The sequence below is a fragment of the Bombina bombina genome, chromosome 1 (assembly GCF_027579735.1).
Source record: "Bombina bombina isolate aBomBom1 chromosome 1, aBomBom1.pri, whole genome shotgun sequence".
Lineage (NCBI taxonomy): Eukaryota > Metazoa > Chordata > Amphibia > Anura > Bombinatoridae > Bombina > Bombina bombina.
Window position 1 is genome coordinate 722,888,256 of NC_069499.1, and position 17,268 is coordinate 722,905,523.

Below are 17,268 nucleotides of genomic sequence, written 5' to 3' on the forward strand. Positions count from 1 at the left end.
TTTTATTGCAAGGTAGGCTTTCTGGATACAAGGTGAACTCCAATCTTACGCGTTTCGCGCATGGGCACATGCGCTTCATCAGAGATACTGGTCTCTGCTGTTCAGGGTCAATATAAAGTGGTGAGTGACCTATCAGGGCAGGTATGGCAATTTCATCATTAGATGTAAACATTGCCAACAGGTGTGTAGTCTGATGGTCACCCACTGCTATGTTTGCATCGATCCTGTGCAGCAGAGGACTAGAAAAGAACAGATGAATGATGATTAAATGATTTTAAAAATGGAACTTAATTATACATATTATTTATAACATATATATATATAAATCTCAGTTGGTATAGTACTGAAAATGTCACAACAGTGTATGTGTATCTAAGTGCCTATTATGTAATTTGTTTTGATTTCAGTTTCTATAATTTTTACATTTTTTACATCTAAGAATAAGCACATATTTAGGTTAAACAATTGGCTCGCATTTTGGAGTCCAGTAATTTAACAAAGCCCTTTATGGGGAAATTTGGGCTTGCAGGAGTAATATGTGGCACAACTGGGACAAGAATTGACAATGGCCCTTCATGGGGCCAACAGTACTATTCCAAACATCATCATGCTTTTAGGTTATCACTATATTTATTGTTATATATGTACATAGCCTTGGGACAGTATATACAGTATATATATATATATATATATATATATATATATATATATATATATATATATATATAGTTATTTGATATTAACCCTTTTAAAGTGTTAATTTGTTTATTTTTATTTGCGTACATTTGTTGATGCTTCAGCGTTTTTACGCGTGTATTTTAACGCACGCTAGTTTTTACACGTGAGTATATTTTTTAATGCACGCCGGCCTTCAGGTCTGCTTGCATCGGCTTTATAGAGCGTCTCCCTTTACAAGTGTGCTGTCTGGATGTAAGATGTACTTGTCTTGTATTAGTAATGTTTAATTTGTAAGTTTAAGAGTCTTTTTTATAAAGGGTAAGTGTCCCCCTTTCTTCAAGAACTCTTTTAATGGTGATATCATTTAACTTTGTTTTCTACATTTAAATTTATTAGTAGTTTTTTTTATAATTCTGCCCCTAAATCTGCATTTGAAGCCGAGTAGTTTTAACATTGTACTACCAGTATTAAATGTTTATATTGTTATATGCTAAGGTATTTCCTTCAGCAATAAATGTATTAATGTTTTAATGCAGCCAGAACATTACTACTGTTTCAAAGGGTATTATTGCTCCTTCTGTTTGTTCCTTACAGGAAGAATACACAACTCTTTCTTCTGGACTTCATTCGAAAAACAGTGCTGAAATGATGGTGGCCAGGCCTCTTTACCCTTAGTTTAAAAGGTCAGTTCAGAATTTACCTTCTTCTAGTTCTTAGCCTGCTAACATTAATATTTCAAGTTTTGAGGTTGTGGTGTCCTCAGAGGGGGTGTTTTTTCTTTATTGATCAAGAGTCTTACCCTGATAATTTTACAGACATCCTTTTATTTCATTTTATGTTAGCATATTCATTCTCTTTTAAGGGAATTTTTGCTTTCTTACTTAAGAGGTTATATGATCCTAAAGTAGATGGGGATATACCAGTTAAAGTTAAATAATGTTATTTCCTTGGTGTGTTTCTTGTACCTAATGCTGTTTCTGAGAGTATATTCTTTTATTTCTTCAAAAGCTTCTATTACTGAGCTTTTGGAAGCTAGGCCCAAAATGGTTGGGACCATTTTTACTCTGGCTATATGTTCTAGTATTCATTTGGAAGACAGTGCTTCCTTTATAGTCTCTTTAGTTAGGAAGTGTATTTCCTTCCTTAGGAGGGCTTATTTGCAAGCAAGTTATATATTCAATCCAGTGATATTTATTGCTTATGTGTGGTATTGCTTGGCCTTTGTCTTTTTGGGCCATTTTCTTTTGATTCTGCCACTGAGATTTTTGTAATCCTTTTACGTCTTTAGCTGTTCTTTCTAAAAGTGCTTTATAATTAGAATCTTGTCTGCTAACATGATTTCTTATTCCAGACTATTATCTTTTTCTTTACAGAGAGATTTTATTTTGTTCTGGTTTGAATTTCAATTATTTCTACAGTGTCTGGGGTAAAGGAGATTTTTTTTCTTCCTCAGGACTAGTGGTCCAAGGATATATTTTAAGCTCAGGTTTGTGTTTTGTCCTTTTTAATCTGAACAGGGCTCAGAAATCCTTTACAATATAGTATCATGCTAGATACCAGACCATTTTATTTGCTCTGGTGAATGCTGACAGGGTCAGTGTCCATTAGTTGAATTGGAACAGGCCTAAGCAGTTTGAGATCTTATTCCCTATCCAAGTTTTAATTAAGGGCTACACCTTCATATAAAGGCTTTGGTAAGCGGTAAGTTTCTCCTTTTTCAGGAAGCTTGGTTTAAGTCTGTTCAGGTTCCTTGAATTCTTATTATAGTTTTAAGGATATTGAATAGGTTTCCGACCAGGGTCTCCCAAGGGAGGTTTTTTTCTGTTCTATGTTCCTATAAAATCTGAAGACTCAGGTAGATGGGATCTCCAACCTATTCAATGCTCCATAAGTAGGTAGGAACTTTTCAGATCTATTCTGAACTAGAAACTTTAAACAAGTTTCTCAAGTTTCTACTTTCGAAAAGGAAACCATTTAGACTTTTCTGTGAGGTCAGTTTATGTCCTCAATAGATTTTAAGGATGCTTACCTTTTATGTTCTTATTTCTAGGAACATCATCGGTTTCTGAGATTTGCTTTTTTGGATAAGCTTTTTCAGTTTGTTGCTTCCCTGTTTGGTCTAGCTACAGCTCTCAAAATATTCTCTAAGGTACTGGATACCCTCTTATCTGTAATCAGTTTGCAAGGTATTGCAGTGTTTTCTGGTCTGGAAATATCTTGGTTCAAGTTCCATCTTTTCATTTCTTCAACAACATAGTTGGAAAATCAAATTTTCCAAACAGTTTACTGGTTAATCAGATAAAGATTGCTTTTCTAGGGTTTTATAGACTTATGAGACTTTCTTTGGCTATGCTAAGACAGTTAATGCTGGGGTTTGCCTGTTAGACCCTTCAATCTCTATTTTTTTCTTCAGTTGTTCTTTGTTTGGAGGTTTCTGGTCTCATGTTTTTAGCATTGGTTGCTTTTCAGTTTGTTCACTTCCACATGAGTCCTCTTCAGCTTTGTATCTTTTTCCAATGATACAGGGACATTTTCTCAGTTGTCTCCGAGGTTTCATTAACATTCTAGGACAAGCCTACATCTGTCTTGGTAGATGAGCTATTAGCTCTTTATGCAGGGGGCTTCTTTTATCTAATCTCTACAGATGCAATTTTTTTCAGGATGAGGGGCCACCTGGGGGTCTCAGAAGGTATAAGGAGTTTGGTTTCCTCAGGAGGTGAAGTTACCTGTTGATGTTTTAGATCTCTGTGCTATATTCAGGGCCCTTCCGATTTGGCCTCTATTGAAAGAGAATTTGTTTCTCTGTTTCAGATTAGACTATGCTACATCTGTAGCTTATGTCAATCATCAGTGAGAAACTTAAAGCTCCATGGCTATGAGTATAGTATCGCCATTTCTTTCCTGGGCAGAAGCATTTTACTGTCGTATTTCTGCTGTTTATGGGGGGGGGGGTCAGTCTTCAGTTTTTCCATTTAGAAGAGTGGTCTCTTCATCTGGTTATGTTCTATCAGATAATAGATCTTTGGGATCACCCAGAGATAGTTCTGATGGCTTCTCGGTTGAATCTCAATTTTCCCCTGGTACTGTGTATGATCCATGGATCATTGAACTGTGTTTGTAGATGCTCTGGTAGTTGTCTGATCATTCTGGCTAGCCTTTATTTTTTTTCCACTTCTGTTTTTTTATTCCAGGGTGATTGCCAAGTTTTAGCAGGAATAATTTAGGTAATTTTGTTTTGCACCAGCTTGTTCCTGCAGTATTTGATACGCAGATAGGGTTCTGTTATCCAGTTTGTCTCTTTGGCTGCTTCTTTTGCATTCAGACCTATTTTAGGATCCTTCTTTCTACCAAGATTCTACTTCTCTTGGCTTGATGACATGGAGATAGAATCAGAAATCATTTGAACTATTTGTTTAGTTATTGAGTTTCATATACAGGCTTGTAAGTCTGTGACTAAGAGAATTACAGGTCAAGCCTTTATTTATTGGTGTTCAAATCAAGTTTTTTCTTGGCATTCTTTTTAAATTCCCAGATTTCTTGCTATTGTTACAGAATGATTTGGATAAGGGTTTATCTGCCAGTTTTTTTGAAGGTTCAGTTTTCTTTAGTTTTGTCCCATAAGAAGATGATGATCTTTAGGATTAGGTTATGTTTTCTGTCTATATAAGTTGGGACATTGTTGTTCCTTCTTTATTATTCAGAGTGGTCTCTTCATGTTTTGGATTCTGTTAGAGCTTCTTAGTGTTGTATTGACACTACTTAGGTTTTCAAGAAAACTTTTAGTAAATTATCTGAATCATGAAAGAAAAATGTGGGTTTAATATCCCTTTAAAGTTGGTTACATTTTCCTTTCCCCTGCATCACGTGACAGCCATCAGCCAATCACAAAATGCATATGTATATTCTGTGAATTCTTGCACATTCTCCGTAGGAGCTGGTGCCCCAGATTGCGCAAATAAACGATTGTGCACATTTAGATAATGGAAGTAAAATTGAATGTTGTTTAAAAACCCTAGTGTTCCGTTAAGTGTTGCAAGCAAGAACAATCCAAATTAGCTCTGTAATTTAGCACTTTTTAAGACCTGAAGTAAACCATTATTATTTATAGCATAGCACAGGACTACATGAAGAATGCATCCTCTGCATAGTGCACATGCAATATACAACAGGAATTTTACTGCATACATGCAGATGTTAGCTTTTTGTAGATGACTTGGATAAAAATTAACATTACTCTTGTTATACAAATAGAAAAATTGAAGCACTATTGATTGAGCTCAAGTCATTTTAAAGCATAAATAGTGTGAATATATTTAGCTCCACAAAATGTAGCCCTATGTTTACAGTACACTTTTGAGAAAATGATTCCAATACTATAGCATAATTACTCCCATACTTGACTGCAATAGTATATTATATAACCACACTTACATTAATTGGGATATCATTAAAATTATGCTATGTATAAAGATACTGATATTATTATTCGCATATTGCAAGCAGGTGTAGTGTGCAGTAAAAGCATTTATTAGCTTAACCTGTCGCAATACTCAATGATTTGTCTAGGTCCCTCTGCACTTACAGTCATGCGAAAAAGAAAGTACACCCTCTTTGAATTCTATGATTTTATGTATCAAGACACAATAACAATCATCTGGTCCTTAGCAGGTCTTAAATACAACCTCAGATGAACAACAACACATGACATATTACACTGTGTCATGATTTATTTAACAAAAATAAAGCCAAAATGGAGAAGCCATATGTGAAAAACTAAGTACACCCTTACTGCTTCAATAGGAATTAGGAGGCCAAGTAGCAGCCAGGTGCTGCTAATCAAATGCCCTTGATTAATTGATCATCAGCAAGTGTGACCAATTCTATAAAAGCTTTAGCAGTTTGCTGGGTTGGAGCATTCAGGTGTGTGTTAACACAATTCCAAGGAGGAAAGACACCAGCAATGATCTTAGAGAAGCAATTGTTGCTGCCCATCAATCTGGGAACGGTTATAAGGCTATTTCCAAACAATTTAAAAAGTCTATCATTCTACAGTTAGAAAGATTATTCATAAGTGGAAAACATTCAGGACAGTTGCCAATCTGCCCAGAAGTGAACATCCCAGCAAATTCACCTCAAGGTCAGACCGTGCAATGCTCATAGAAATTGCAAAAAAAACAAGAGTTAGATCTCAGACTCTACAGGCCTCATTTAGAATGTTAAAGTTCATGACAGTAAAATTAGAAAAATTCTGAACAAGTATGGTTTGTATGGAAAGGTTCCCAGGAAAAAGCCTCTTCTCTCAAAAAAGTACATGTCAGCGTGGCTTAGGTTTGCAAAGTTGCATCTGAACAAACCACAAGACTTCTGGAACAATGTCCTTGGACAGACGAGACCAAAGTAGAGATGTTTGGCCATATTGCACAGCACCACGTTTTGCAAAAACCAAACACAGCATATCAGCACAAACACCTCATACCAACTGTCAAGCACAGTGGTGGAGGGACGATGATTTGGGCTTGTTTTGCAGTCATAAAACCTGGGCACCTTGCAGTCATTGAGTTGACCATGAACTCCCCTGCCAAAGTATTCTAGAGTCAAATGTGAGGCCATCTGTCCGCACCAGCAAATCTACAACAGAATGGCTGAAAAAGAAAATAATCAAAGTGTTGCAATGGCTTAGTTAAAGTCCAGACCTCAACCCAATTGAAATGCTGTGGCGAGACCTTATGAGAGATGTGCATAAACGAATGCCTACAAACCTCAATGAACTGAAGCAACGTAGAATGGGCCAAAATTCCTCCACATTGATGCGAGAGACTGATAAAGTCATAAAGAAAATGATTACTTCATGTTATTGCTGTTAAAGGTGATTCTACAAGCTATTGAATAAAAAGGTGTACTTAGTTTTTCACACATGGCTTCTCCATTTTGGCTTTATTTTTGTTAACTAAATCATGACACAGTGTAATATGTCATGTGTTGTTGTTCATCTGAGGTTGTATTTACCTCATTTTAAGACCTGCTAAGGACCAGATGATTGTTATTATGTTCTGAAACGTAAAACCATAGAATTCAAAGAGGGTGTGCCTGTACATACAGATGGACAAATCTGAAAGAAAAATACCCCAGCTTTTGAGTTCCTTTTCTTTCCTCTCGCTGAGCTATCTGTTCCTTGGGAATTTGTCAGAGAGCAGGCTGCAAAGTTATGCGACTGAGATAGCGTACGTGAACATCTTTTTCGTGATGTCTGATCTGAAAATCAAGAATAAGAAAATAATTAATCAATATAATGTATTGCTACCACTTACAGATGTTTCGATTTATTTACATTATATGAAAAAAAAAAATCAAACACCACATTTATGCTTCAAAGGAAATTGTATTTGAAATGGAAATCCCTGCCACCCCCCCAAACCGAGACTATTAAAAGGGATAGTAAAGTCAAACATATTCTTTTGTGATTTAGATAAAGCATGCAACTTTCAACAACTTCACTTATGTTAACTAATTCTTATGTAAAACTTCTAAAAAAGGACAGCAAAAGTACCAAATTAAAACGACCATGATTCAGAGCATGCAATTTTAAACAACTTTCCATTTTACTTTTATTATCAAATATGTTTGGTTCTTTTGGTATCCTTTGTTGAAAAGCATACCTATGTAGGCTCAGAAACAGCGATGCTGGGAGTTAGCTGCTAATAGGTGGCTGCATGTACATGCCTAATCATTGGTTCACCAGAAGTGTTGAGCTAACTCCCAGTAGTGCTTTGCTGCTCCTGAGCACACTATTCAACTAAAGGATATCAAGAGAACAAAGCAAATGTGAAAATAGCAGCAAACTGGAAAGCTGTTTAAAAGTGGCATGTGCTATCTGAATCATGAAAGTTTGTTTTCTTTACTTTACTATCCCTTAATTATAGTTTTTAATTTGAATGTAAGTAGATAAGCTTGTTGTTTGCAAAATGACTAGTCTAGAAAAGCAACTACCTATTCTAAATGTAAGGTTTATGAACAATTGCTTAAAGGGACATAATACTCATATGCTAAATCACTTGAAACTGATGCAGTATAACTGTAAAAAGCTGACAGGAAAATATCCCCTGAGCATCTCTATGTAAAAAGGAAGATATTTTACCTCACAATCTCCTCAGCTCAGCAGAGTAAGTTCTGTGTAAAAAGTTATACTCAGCTGCTCCCAGCTGCAGGTAAAAAAAAAAATAAAAAAAATGAAGAAATTAACTGCAGCCAATCAGCATCAGCAGTGCTGAGGTCATGAACTCTTTTACTGTGATCTCATGAGATTTGACTTAACTCTCATGAGATTTCATTGTAAACTTCCCTAATCTGAATAGGGAAATAGTATGAGAGTGCACGAGGCTCATCCTTTCAGCTGTCCCAGGACAGATATACTAATATGCTGCTTAGAAATCCCTTACAATGGGATGTGACTACTGAGGAACTTTTGAGGTAAAATATCTTTCTTTTTTACATAGAGATGTTCAGGTGATATTTTCTAGTCAGCTTTTTACAGCTATGCTGCATCACTTTCAAGTGTTTAAACATTTGGGTATTATGGCCCTTTAAAAGGGCATTAAACTCAAAGAAATGATATCAGCAAATAAAACAGCACTAGCGGTTTCTGCAAAATGTTTTTATGCGATAGAAACTCACTAAGGCCCCGATTCTAAAAAGATCTCTTGACTGGTGAGATTCTATTAGAATCCTCGCCAGTCCTAGTTCCCTGGTGGAATTATATAAAGACACTTTTTACCTTGAAAACAGGGAGTCTCGCTAAGGGGCGTATACTTCATTTTCATATGGGAAGGAGATGCATACATTACTAAAGTGCACAATAACATGTGTAATTTAAAAACGAATAATTTAACCATTCATACAAAAATATGCAGGGAAAATTGTAATGAAATTGTTCACCAAAAACGTAAAATGTGTAGGTAAATTAAACAGGAATAAATCATATTAACTGGATGTGAAAAAAGCAAGAAATTCGTACAAAATACAAAGAGTAATTGTCGTTTTTTGTAAAGTGGGCTGAACATGGACGCTCACAAGGCGTATATGAAATTTTCTCTCAAATCCCAGCGTAATTCTATAAACATTTTCACACTACAGTTATCACTGGTTTTTCTCGCCATTAAAAAAGTGGCGAGTTTTCACCAAAATACTCAAAACACAAATTATATGAAAATTACAGCAAATTTAAGGTACAGGGCACTAAAAAAAAGCATGATTTGATTTGTATGAAAGGCATTGGAAAGTCAAAATTAAACTTGAATGATTGAGATAGAGCAACCTTTTTGTAGCAAGTACCCCTGTAGGCATTCAGTTGTTTCCTATGTACCCCAACTGTAGCACAAATATTAATAAAAAAAAAAAATTACATGAGCAAAAATGGAAATCACGTGTATCACTTGATTTCACAAAGTTCTATCCAAATCATTAAAGAAAATGTTGGGGTTTTCTGTCCCTACATTGTGAACTTTTACCTAGCAGATAGTTCTCATTATTTGTATGGGACACATCTCGCCAATCGCAGGGACAGCCCCTTTTTTATATAATTCCACGAGGTCTGCCCCTGCAAGTGTTGGCATGGAAAACCACATCTTGATCAGCGGATTTTTCAGAATGATAAGGACACATCCCACAGACATAAAAACCAAACAGAAAAAAAAGTCATTTTAAAAATACACTTTAAAATGTTCTCTTTTCTATGTAACAGAGACGGAAACATGGCATCAGTGTCCCTTTAAACTGAAAAATGATGTAACTTTTTATTGTCACATTGAGATGTATCTATAATATAATATATAAGTATATATGTAAAAAAAACCACTTGTGATCCCTGCTTTGCTCTATTGTCAGGGATGCAGTTTTGTAAAACTAACAGGTTAAATTTCTGTGCTGCAAAGTTGTATGTTCTAAAATGTACTATTAAATATAATTTTGTTTTTAAATGTGTAGAATAAAAATGTGATGGTGCTTTTACGTTGAGCATTAAACAGTCACTAATTTATAGGTAACCATGCAGACAACAGGTTTCATTTCCTGATCATATTTCACAACCTCACATTACCTTCAGTAGCTTTGTTGACAGAGGTCAGAGTACTTAGTACTTTCGGGAAGTTCTCATTGGCATAAAGATCATTCACATTAAAAAGCTGTGAAGAAAAAATATAGATATAAATTATATACACACCCAAATATCATTCTTGAAAAGTATAATAATAATAATAATAATAATAATAATAATAATAATAATAATTTGAGAGGATAATCTCCAAAGGTGATTAGTTGATTAGGCAGAATTATTATTTATTTAAATTTTAAAACTGATGTTTCATTTAACAGTTTAGTTTTTCAAATTCTTTTGACTAACCCAAAGAGTAACTATTATATCATTTTAAATACATGAACGTGACAGGATGCAATTTTAAGAGACTTTACAATATACTTCTGTTATCAAATCTATTTTCTATATCTTTTGGTATCCTTTGTTGAAAAGCATACCTAGTTAGGCTCAGGAGCAGAAATGCATTATTGGTATCTAGCTGGTGATTGGTCTCTGCATATATTTTTTTGTCATTGGCTCACCAGATGTGTTCAGCTATCTCCCAGTAGTGTATTGCTGTTTAAAAACCAAATTTAACTATGGCTTTAACTCTATGCAGGAGGTAACACATAGTTATAAGTAAGCAATGGCACAATAATAAAATATTCTGACTCTTTATAGCATTTTCTTTGTTAGCACTTTTAATTATTATGACCACACAATAATGCATGTCCTTAATATTATGTAGAGGGTCACTGGGTAGGGAACAGAAAGTTCTAATGCTTTTATTATTCTTGAAGAGGGCGCATCATAAAGATAAGTACACGGTCTCTATAGGAACAAAGAGTCCTGGAAATAGAATCTACTTACAATTTTAAAAGGGACATGAAACTATCACATTTCTATGATGAATTAAAAACAGAGCAGCTATATACATTACACAGGATTAGCTACATTTGCAACACAACAAGCTCACAGCTCTATGTCATTGAGTCTCACAAGAATACACTTTTGCGCAGCCAATTACATGTGGGGCAGGCACGTTTGGATACAATGCAATATAATTGAACTTTCATGATTCAGATAGAACATGCAACAGCTTTCCAAGTTGCTTTTGTTATGTAATTTGCTGTGTTCTCTTAGTATCCTTTGTTGAAAAGCATACCTAGGTAGACTCAAGAGCAGCAAAGCACTGGTGGGAGCTAACTGCTGATTAGTGGCTACACACATATGCTTCTTGTAATTGGCACACTCAATGTGTGGAGCTAGCTTCCAATAGTTCATTGCTGTTTCTTGTTTTGAATTACTGTATATGCTCTGTCTGAATCATGAAAGAAAAAATTGGATGTCACATCCCTTTAAAATACCTTTATTGTTAAACCTCTTAAAGGGATCTCATGAAATTACTGCACCGTTTCTTTAATGCATGTAAGTAAAAAATAAACAAGATTCACTTTTTTTTTTTTTTTGGTTTCAAGTTGAATTGCTGAGGTGACTATTTATTTACTGCAAATAAAGTTAAATGACACGCCAACCTTGAAAATTGCAGATATTGTCAAACCAGAACAGATTGCTAGAAGTCAAACAAAATTATAATAATCATGTTCAATAGGAAGCAAGTTAAAGAAACATGAAACACAATTTTTAGGATCAATTATAATAAAACATTCATAATACAAATACATAAAAAGTCCCAATAAAAAGCCCCAGTGAGAAAATAAATCATGTGCAAAAGAGAAAATATATTTAATCAGCCAACAGTTCATAAAACGAAGAAATAGGAGGCAATGATCCTAGTCCCTCTCGGTGTCTACTTACACTCTACCTCAATCTGTATGAGGTAAGGACCGCACAGTGTAAGTATGGTCTTTGTCACAACCACCAGGCAAATCTTGTCTTCACGTAATATAGTAGTGATATCCAACTTTGTCCCAAGATGCAGTCTCAGTTTACATGAAATAAAAAAATTGAGTGAAAAATAGTGCAAAAACCACAGTACTGGCGTTTTCCCAAAAGGATTATTTTGGGAAAACGCCGTTACTGTGATTTTTGATGTCCTTATGATGCACTCAACCTGAGAGACGTTTTAACTACCTATGTGTAGAATTGCTTGTGATTACCTCATATGTATTGAGGTTTTTAAAGGGACAGTCTACACCAGAATTTTTTTTGTTTAAAAAGATAGATAATCCCTTTATTACCCATTCCCTAGTTTTGCACAACCAACACTTTTATATAAATATACCTTTTTACCTCTGTGATTACCTTGTATCTAAGCCTCTGCAAACTGCCCCTTATTTCAGTTCTTTTGACAGACATCCATTTTAGCCAATCAGAGCTGGCTCCCTGGAACTCCACGTGTGTGAGCAGGGTTATCTATATGACACACATGAACTAACACCCTCTAGTGGTGAAAAACTGTCAAAATGCCCTGAGAGAAGAGGCGGCCTTCAAGGGCTTAGAAATTAGCATTTCAACCTCCTAGGTTTAGCTTTCAACTAAGAATACCAAGAGAACAAACCAAAATTGGTTATAAAAATAAAAGGGAAAATCGTTTAAAATTACATTCTCTATCTGAATCATGAAAGTTTATTTTGGACTAGACTGAACCTTTAAATTTGAGCTCATTACCATATGTTGCTTACTGTATGTTTCTCCATTTTACAAATAAAACAGTGTTGCACTATTTTTCTCTCAATTTTTTATTTCATGTAAACTGAGACTGCATCTTGGGACAAAGTTGGATATCACTACTATATTACGTGGAGACAAGATTTGCCTGGTGGCTGGTTATTGCTACCGCGAGCCAGACCTCTGGTTAATTTTTTAAATGTCCTCCATTTGCCCCCAAAATAAAGTGTAGTGTCTTTATTAAAAAATAAAGTAACAGCAAGAAGTAGTTATAAGGGGCTAAAGTTGGTGGGTGTGTGGTGTTAAAACAAAATGGCACTGAAAAGTGCCTTTACATTGGGGTCTATGGGGAGAATGTGTTCCCAGTAAATATATATATATGCTTATATAAATATATATTTATGAGTTAATGTTTGTATATACACATATAAACACATACATATATATGTATATAAGCATATACATATATAGTTTTAAAATTGCTGCCCATCACTGCATGACTTACCCCTTTCGCTGTGCTAGTTCTCATGCTGTGTCTCATGGCATGAGAACGAGGCTCCCATTGGAGCCTATGGAAGCACACTCTATTGAGCGCAAAGCATCCATGCAATGTGAACAAAAGGTCGCGTTTGCATTGCGGGCTACTTCAAATACTAGCACAAAATTGCGTGTGCTGGTATTACAAGTGAAGCTCAAATATCGCGCTCACGAAAGCGCAATTATGTATTCCACTAGTAATCTGGCCCAAAATGTGTAAATGCCACCATCATACCGTTCATAGGGGGAGTGGAAAACATATAAAGAAGTGATGTTAATGCGTGATGTTAATGCCAGGATCAATTTAGAAATATCTGTATGCATTTAATATCAATACTGACTCCACTATCATTACAAAATGTAGAAAACAGTGTATATATATATATATATATATATATATATATATATATATATATATATATATATATATATATATATATATATATATGTGTGTGTGTGTGTGTGTGTGTGTTTTCAGAATTGTTAAAACAAATAAACATCAAAGCAGAACGTAATAAATTATTTAAAAAATTCTGGAGTATTAAAATTAATCTAAGTGCTTTTGTTTGTTAGTTAAAATATGAGGTGTTAACTCATTCAATCTGCAGCTCACCAATTAATTTAGCACTGCTATGTTGCAGTCTGCTGCACAAGGTACAGTACTCACTCTGTTCTGTGACTGCACATACTGCCGAAAGTTTCTGATGTGAGCTGCTGTGATGTGATCAGAAACTCCCTGCTTAAAGGGCCATAATACCCAAATGTTGAAACACTTGTAAGTGATGCAGTATAGCTGTAAAATGCTGACAAGAAAATATCACCTGAACATCTCTATGTAAAAAAGGAAGATATTTTACCTCAAAAGTTCCTCAGTAGCCACATCCCATTGTAAAGGACTTCTAAGCAGCAAATCAGTATGTCTGTCCCGGGACAGCTAAGGGCTTGAGCCTCATGCACTCTCATGTTATTTCCCTATTCAGTTTAAAGGAAGTTTACTATGAAATCTCATGAGAGTTAAGTCAAATCTCATGAGATCACAGTAAAAGAGTTCATGACCTCAGCACTGCTGATGCTGATTGGCTGCTGTTCATTTCTTCGTTATTTTTTTTACCTGCAGCTGGGCAGCAGCTGAGTATAACTTTTTACACAGAACTTACTCTGCTGAGCTGAGGAAATTGTGAGGTAAAATATCTTCCTTTTTTACATAGAGATGCTTAGGTGATATTTTCCTTTCAGCTTTTTACAGTTATAATGCATCAGTTTCAAGTGATTAAACATATGAGTATTATGTCCCTTTAACACAAAGAAAACACAAGAGAGAAGGAGTGGGGGGGAGCTAGAGAGGAACAGTGGAACTCACTAGGAAACAAGCAGAGCAGATGAGGAGGAGGAGGAGGAGGAGGAGAGGGAAAGAGAGCAAATCTTGCATACAGCTGCCCTAGTTGGGTGTTGAGCTTCTCCCATGTCCAGTTGACCAAAGCTTACCTTCCATACTGCAGGAATGGCATTTCTCCACTAACTACATCTGCTACCTCCAGTTCAGCACATAAATAAGGCATGCTTTACGCGCCTCTTCTCTCTCAAGTGCCTGTCAGAGGAGAAGGGGTGGGGCTAATGTGTAATCTAGCACAGAAATGTGCAGTATGTGTAGGGGAGGCTAAAGAATGGTCACTCTGGAGGTGCAGTCTGCTTATGGCCGGTAGATGCTTACGTAAAAGAGCTTGCGCTGCACATGGGGGGGGGGGAAATCACACTGCTTAAAGTGATGGTAAACTCCCTCCTTTTTATAATACCCTATGCTCCACTGCCCACTTCAAAAGTCAATTTTTCTGTAAGATAACGGTTTAAATTGTTCTCCAACGAAAGTGCCATATGTGGAAAGCACTGATTGCACAACAATTCAAACCACAATCTCACAAAAAAATAGACTTATGAAGTGGGCAGCCAGATTGCTGGGTATTTTAATTTAATATCTATATTAAAAAGTAAGTTATAGCGCATCTTTGTTACAACTGATGAATGAAACTCCATCTAAAATATCACTAACATTCTGGATCCGATTTAAAAAAAATACAATTTAATAGAGAAACTAAGCTGATTATATCATTTATACACTTTTTATATGCATATCTAATCTTCTGCATTGTAGAGACATTCCCCCATGTGCTGCCCCTTGTAGTGTCAATGATCATCATATAAAAAAAAAAAATAGTTTGAAGCAAAAAAAGAAACACTAAACTCCTCTACTGTGTGCAGGTCCGCCATCAGGGGGTGACAGGGGTGACTCCTGGCAGGGGCCCAATGGGCCAGGGGGGGGCCATGAGGCAAGAACAACTAAAACTTTTTTAAAAAAAAAATTGGCAGCCACAAGTGGGAACTACAGCAGAGTGCTAACTGAGCATGGGAAATGTTATTACAAGGAGTAAAGTATTAGCATTTGAGAGGATTTCTGAGTGTGCACTAAACCACTATGCACAGTGTGAGACAGACTTGACACTTTGTTTGTACAGTGTGTGCCTGAGTCAGACAGCATTGCTGAGGTAGGACTTACTTAGTAAATGTTTTTTATTTCTTTGTGCAATTTCGGATTGTAACTTCAGTGTGGTAGTAGTTGTATGGTGGGGCCAGAGGTCCATAAAAACACATTTTTTTAGCAGCAGTGTATTTATGATTATATGACAATGCTGTAGAAGTTCTATATTTAAAGCCATGCAGAAATGTTTCCTCCTCAATACACAAATGGTAGGTGCCCTTTTGGCAGATTTGTACACTATATTTGAAGTGGTGCTCTTGGTTGGGGGGAAAATAAACATATGTCAACCTTTTAAAATTACTTTTCTTCATCTAGCCATCTACGCAGATCATTATTGTACAATTTTGAATTCACAGAATTATTTTTGTTTGCACATTTACAAATATGATTCTTTAAAAAGTGATCTCTTAATTTCTCCCATTTTTTTATCATGAATGTCACACACTGTTGATTTAGGGGACGCAATGTGCAGAAATGTTACTTCCTGTGAGTGTTTCTGTGGGTGCCTGTGTTTATGTCTTTGTGCTTTTGCTTGTGTCTCTATGAGTGTGTATGTATTTTTTTTCTGTGGGTCAATCTGTGAGGGTAGGTGTGTAGGTCTTTGTGCATTTTCTGTGGATGTCTCTTTGAAGGTGTGTCGAGTGTGTATGTATGTCTGTGTATTTTCTCTGGATGCCTCTGTGAGGGTGGGTGTGTATGTCTCTGTGTTTTCTGTGGATGTCTCTGTGAGTGTGGGTGTGTGTATGTATGTTTGTCTGTGTTTTCTGTGGGTCTCTCTGTGAGGGTGTGTGTATGTCTGTGCATTTTCTGTGGGTGTCTCTGTGAGAGTGTATGTCTTTGTGTGTTTTCTGTGGATGTCTCAGTGAGAGTGTATGTCTTTGTGTGTTTTCTGTGGATGTCTCAGTGAGAGTGTATGTCTTTGTGTGTTTTCTGTGGATGTCTCAGTGAGGGTATGTATGTCTTTCTGTATTTTATGTGATTGTCTCTCTGTGTGTGTGTATGGTTTTGTGTGTTTTGTGTGGGTGTGTGTATGTATGTCTTTGTGTGTTTTCTGAGGCTGTCTCTGTCAGTGTTTCCTTGGGTGTATGTGCAAGTTTGTGTTTGAGTTTGTGTGTGTGTGTGTCCATTGTCTGTTCCTTTTTAGGACATTTTGACCTTACTACTGATTATTCACATCTTTGTACAGACTTTGAGACTAATGAGACCTTTCTGGAAATCCACCATTTAACCTTTAAATTATTGTTTAGGCAGTTCAGGGCCTTTTCTTTCAGCCACTGCATGCTGTTGTCATCATTTAGTTGGCATCTTCCTTGACAAAAGGATAATCAGAACTCCATATTTTGTTTTGTAAATCTCCTTTTTTGACAAAACTGTAGTCTACCTCATTACTTGTCAGGTCAATGTAAACAAGTACTGAGTGTTTGTTTGGGTGTCTGAGTGTGTTTGTGTGTTTCTTTGCGTGTCTGCTAGAGTGTCTACATGTGAATCCTTATGTGTGAGTGTTTCAGTGTATGAGTGTGTCTGTGTGTTACTACCTACTTTACAACATTTCCAAGTTTGACTACACTTAAGAATAAAGTGCATATACATTTTAGTCACTTGTTCAAAAATTGCACATGTCAAGGCGGGGCGGCCTGATCAATGGTTAAGTCAGGGGCCCCAAAATTTCTAGTGGCGGCCCTGGCTGTGTGCTTCTCTAAAAGGCATGTGCGCTCTCTTGGACGGAGGGAACAGTGATAGAAGTGCACCTGACAATCAATTTAAATATATTTACACATCGGAACAGTCTGGGTCTCATAATAAAAAGCAGCATACTTTTTAA

General features: G+C 36.0%; 1 protein-coding gene across 5 annotated transcripts in view; it reads right to left on the reverse strand.

Annotated features, from left to right (window-relative positions):
* The window catches only part of ARHGEF6 (Rac/Cdc42 guanine nucleotide exchange factor 6), a 283,838-nt gene that overhangs the window by 246,913 nt on the left and 19,657 nt on the right, over positions 1-17,268 (reverse strand). For 4 of the 5 annotated variants that reach the window (XM_053699228.1, XM_053699227.1, XM_053699226.1 and 1 more), the window contains exons 3-4: positions 9,770-9,854; positions 6,803-6,930 (exon numbers count right to left, since the gene is read on the reverse strand). In XM_053699228.1, the coding sequence (XP_053555203.1) occupies positions 6,803-6,930; positions 9,770-9,854 (213 nt within the window). Of the gene's footprint in view, positions 1-6,802; positions 6,931-9,182; positions 9,227-9,769; positions 9,855-17,268 lie in introns of those variants that run through there. The other variant, XM_053699229.1, reaches the window with a different exon arrangement.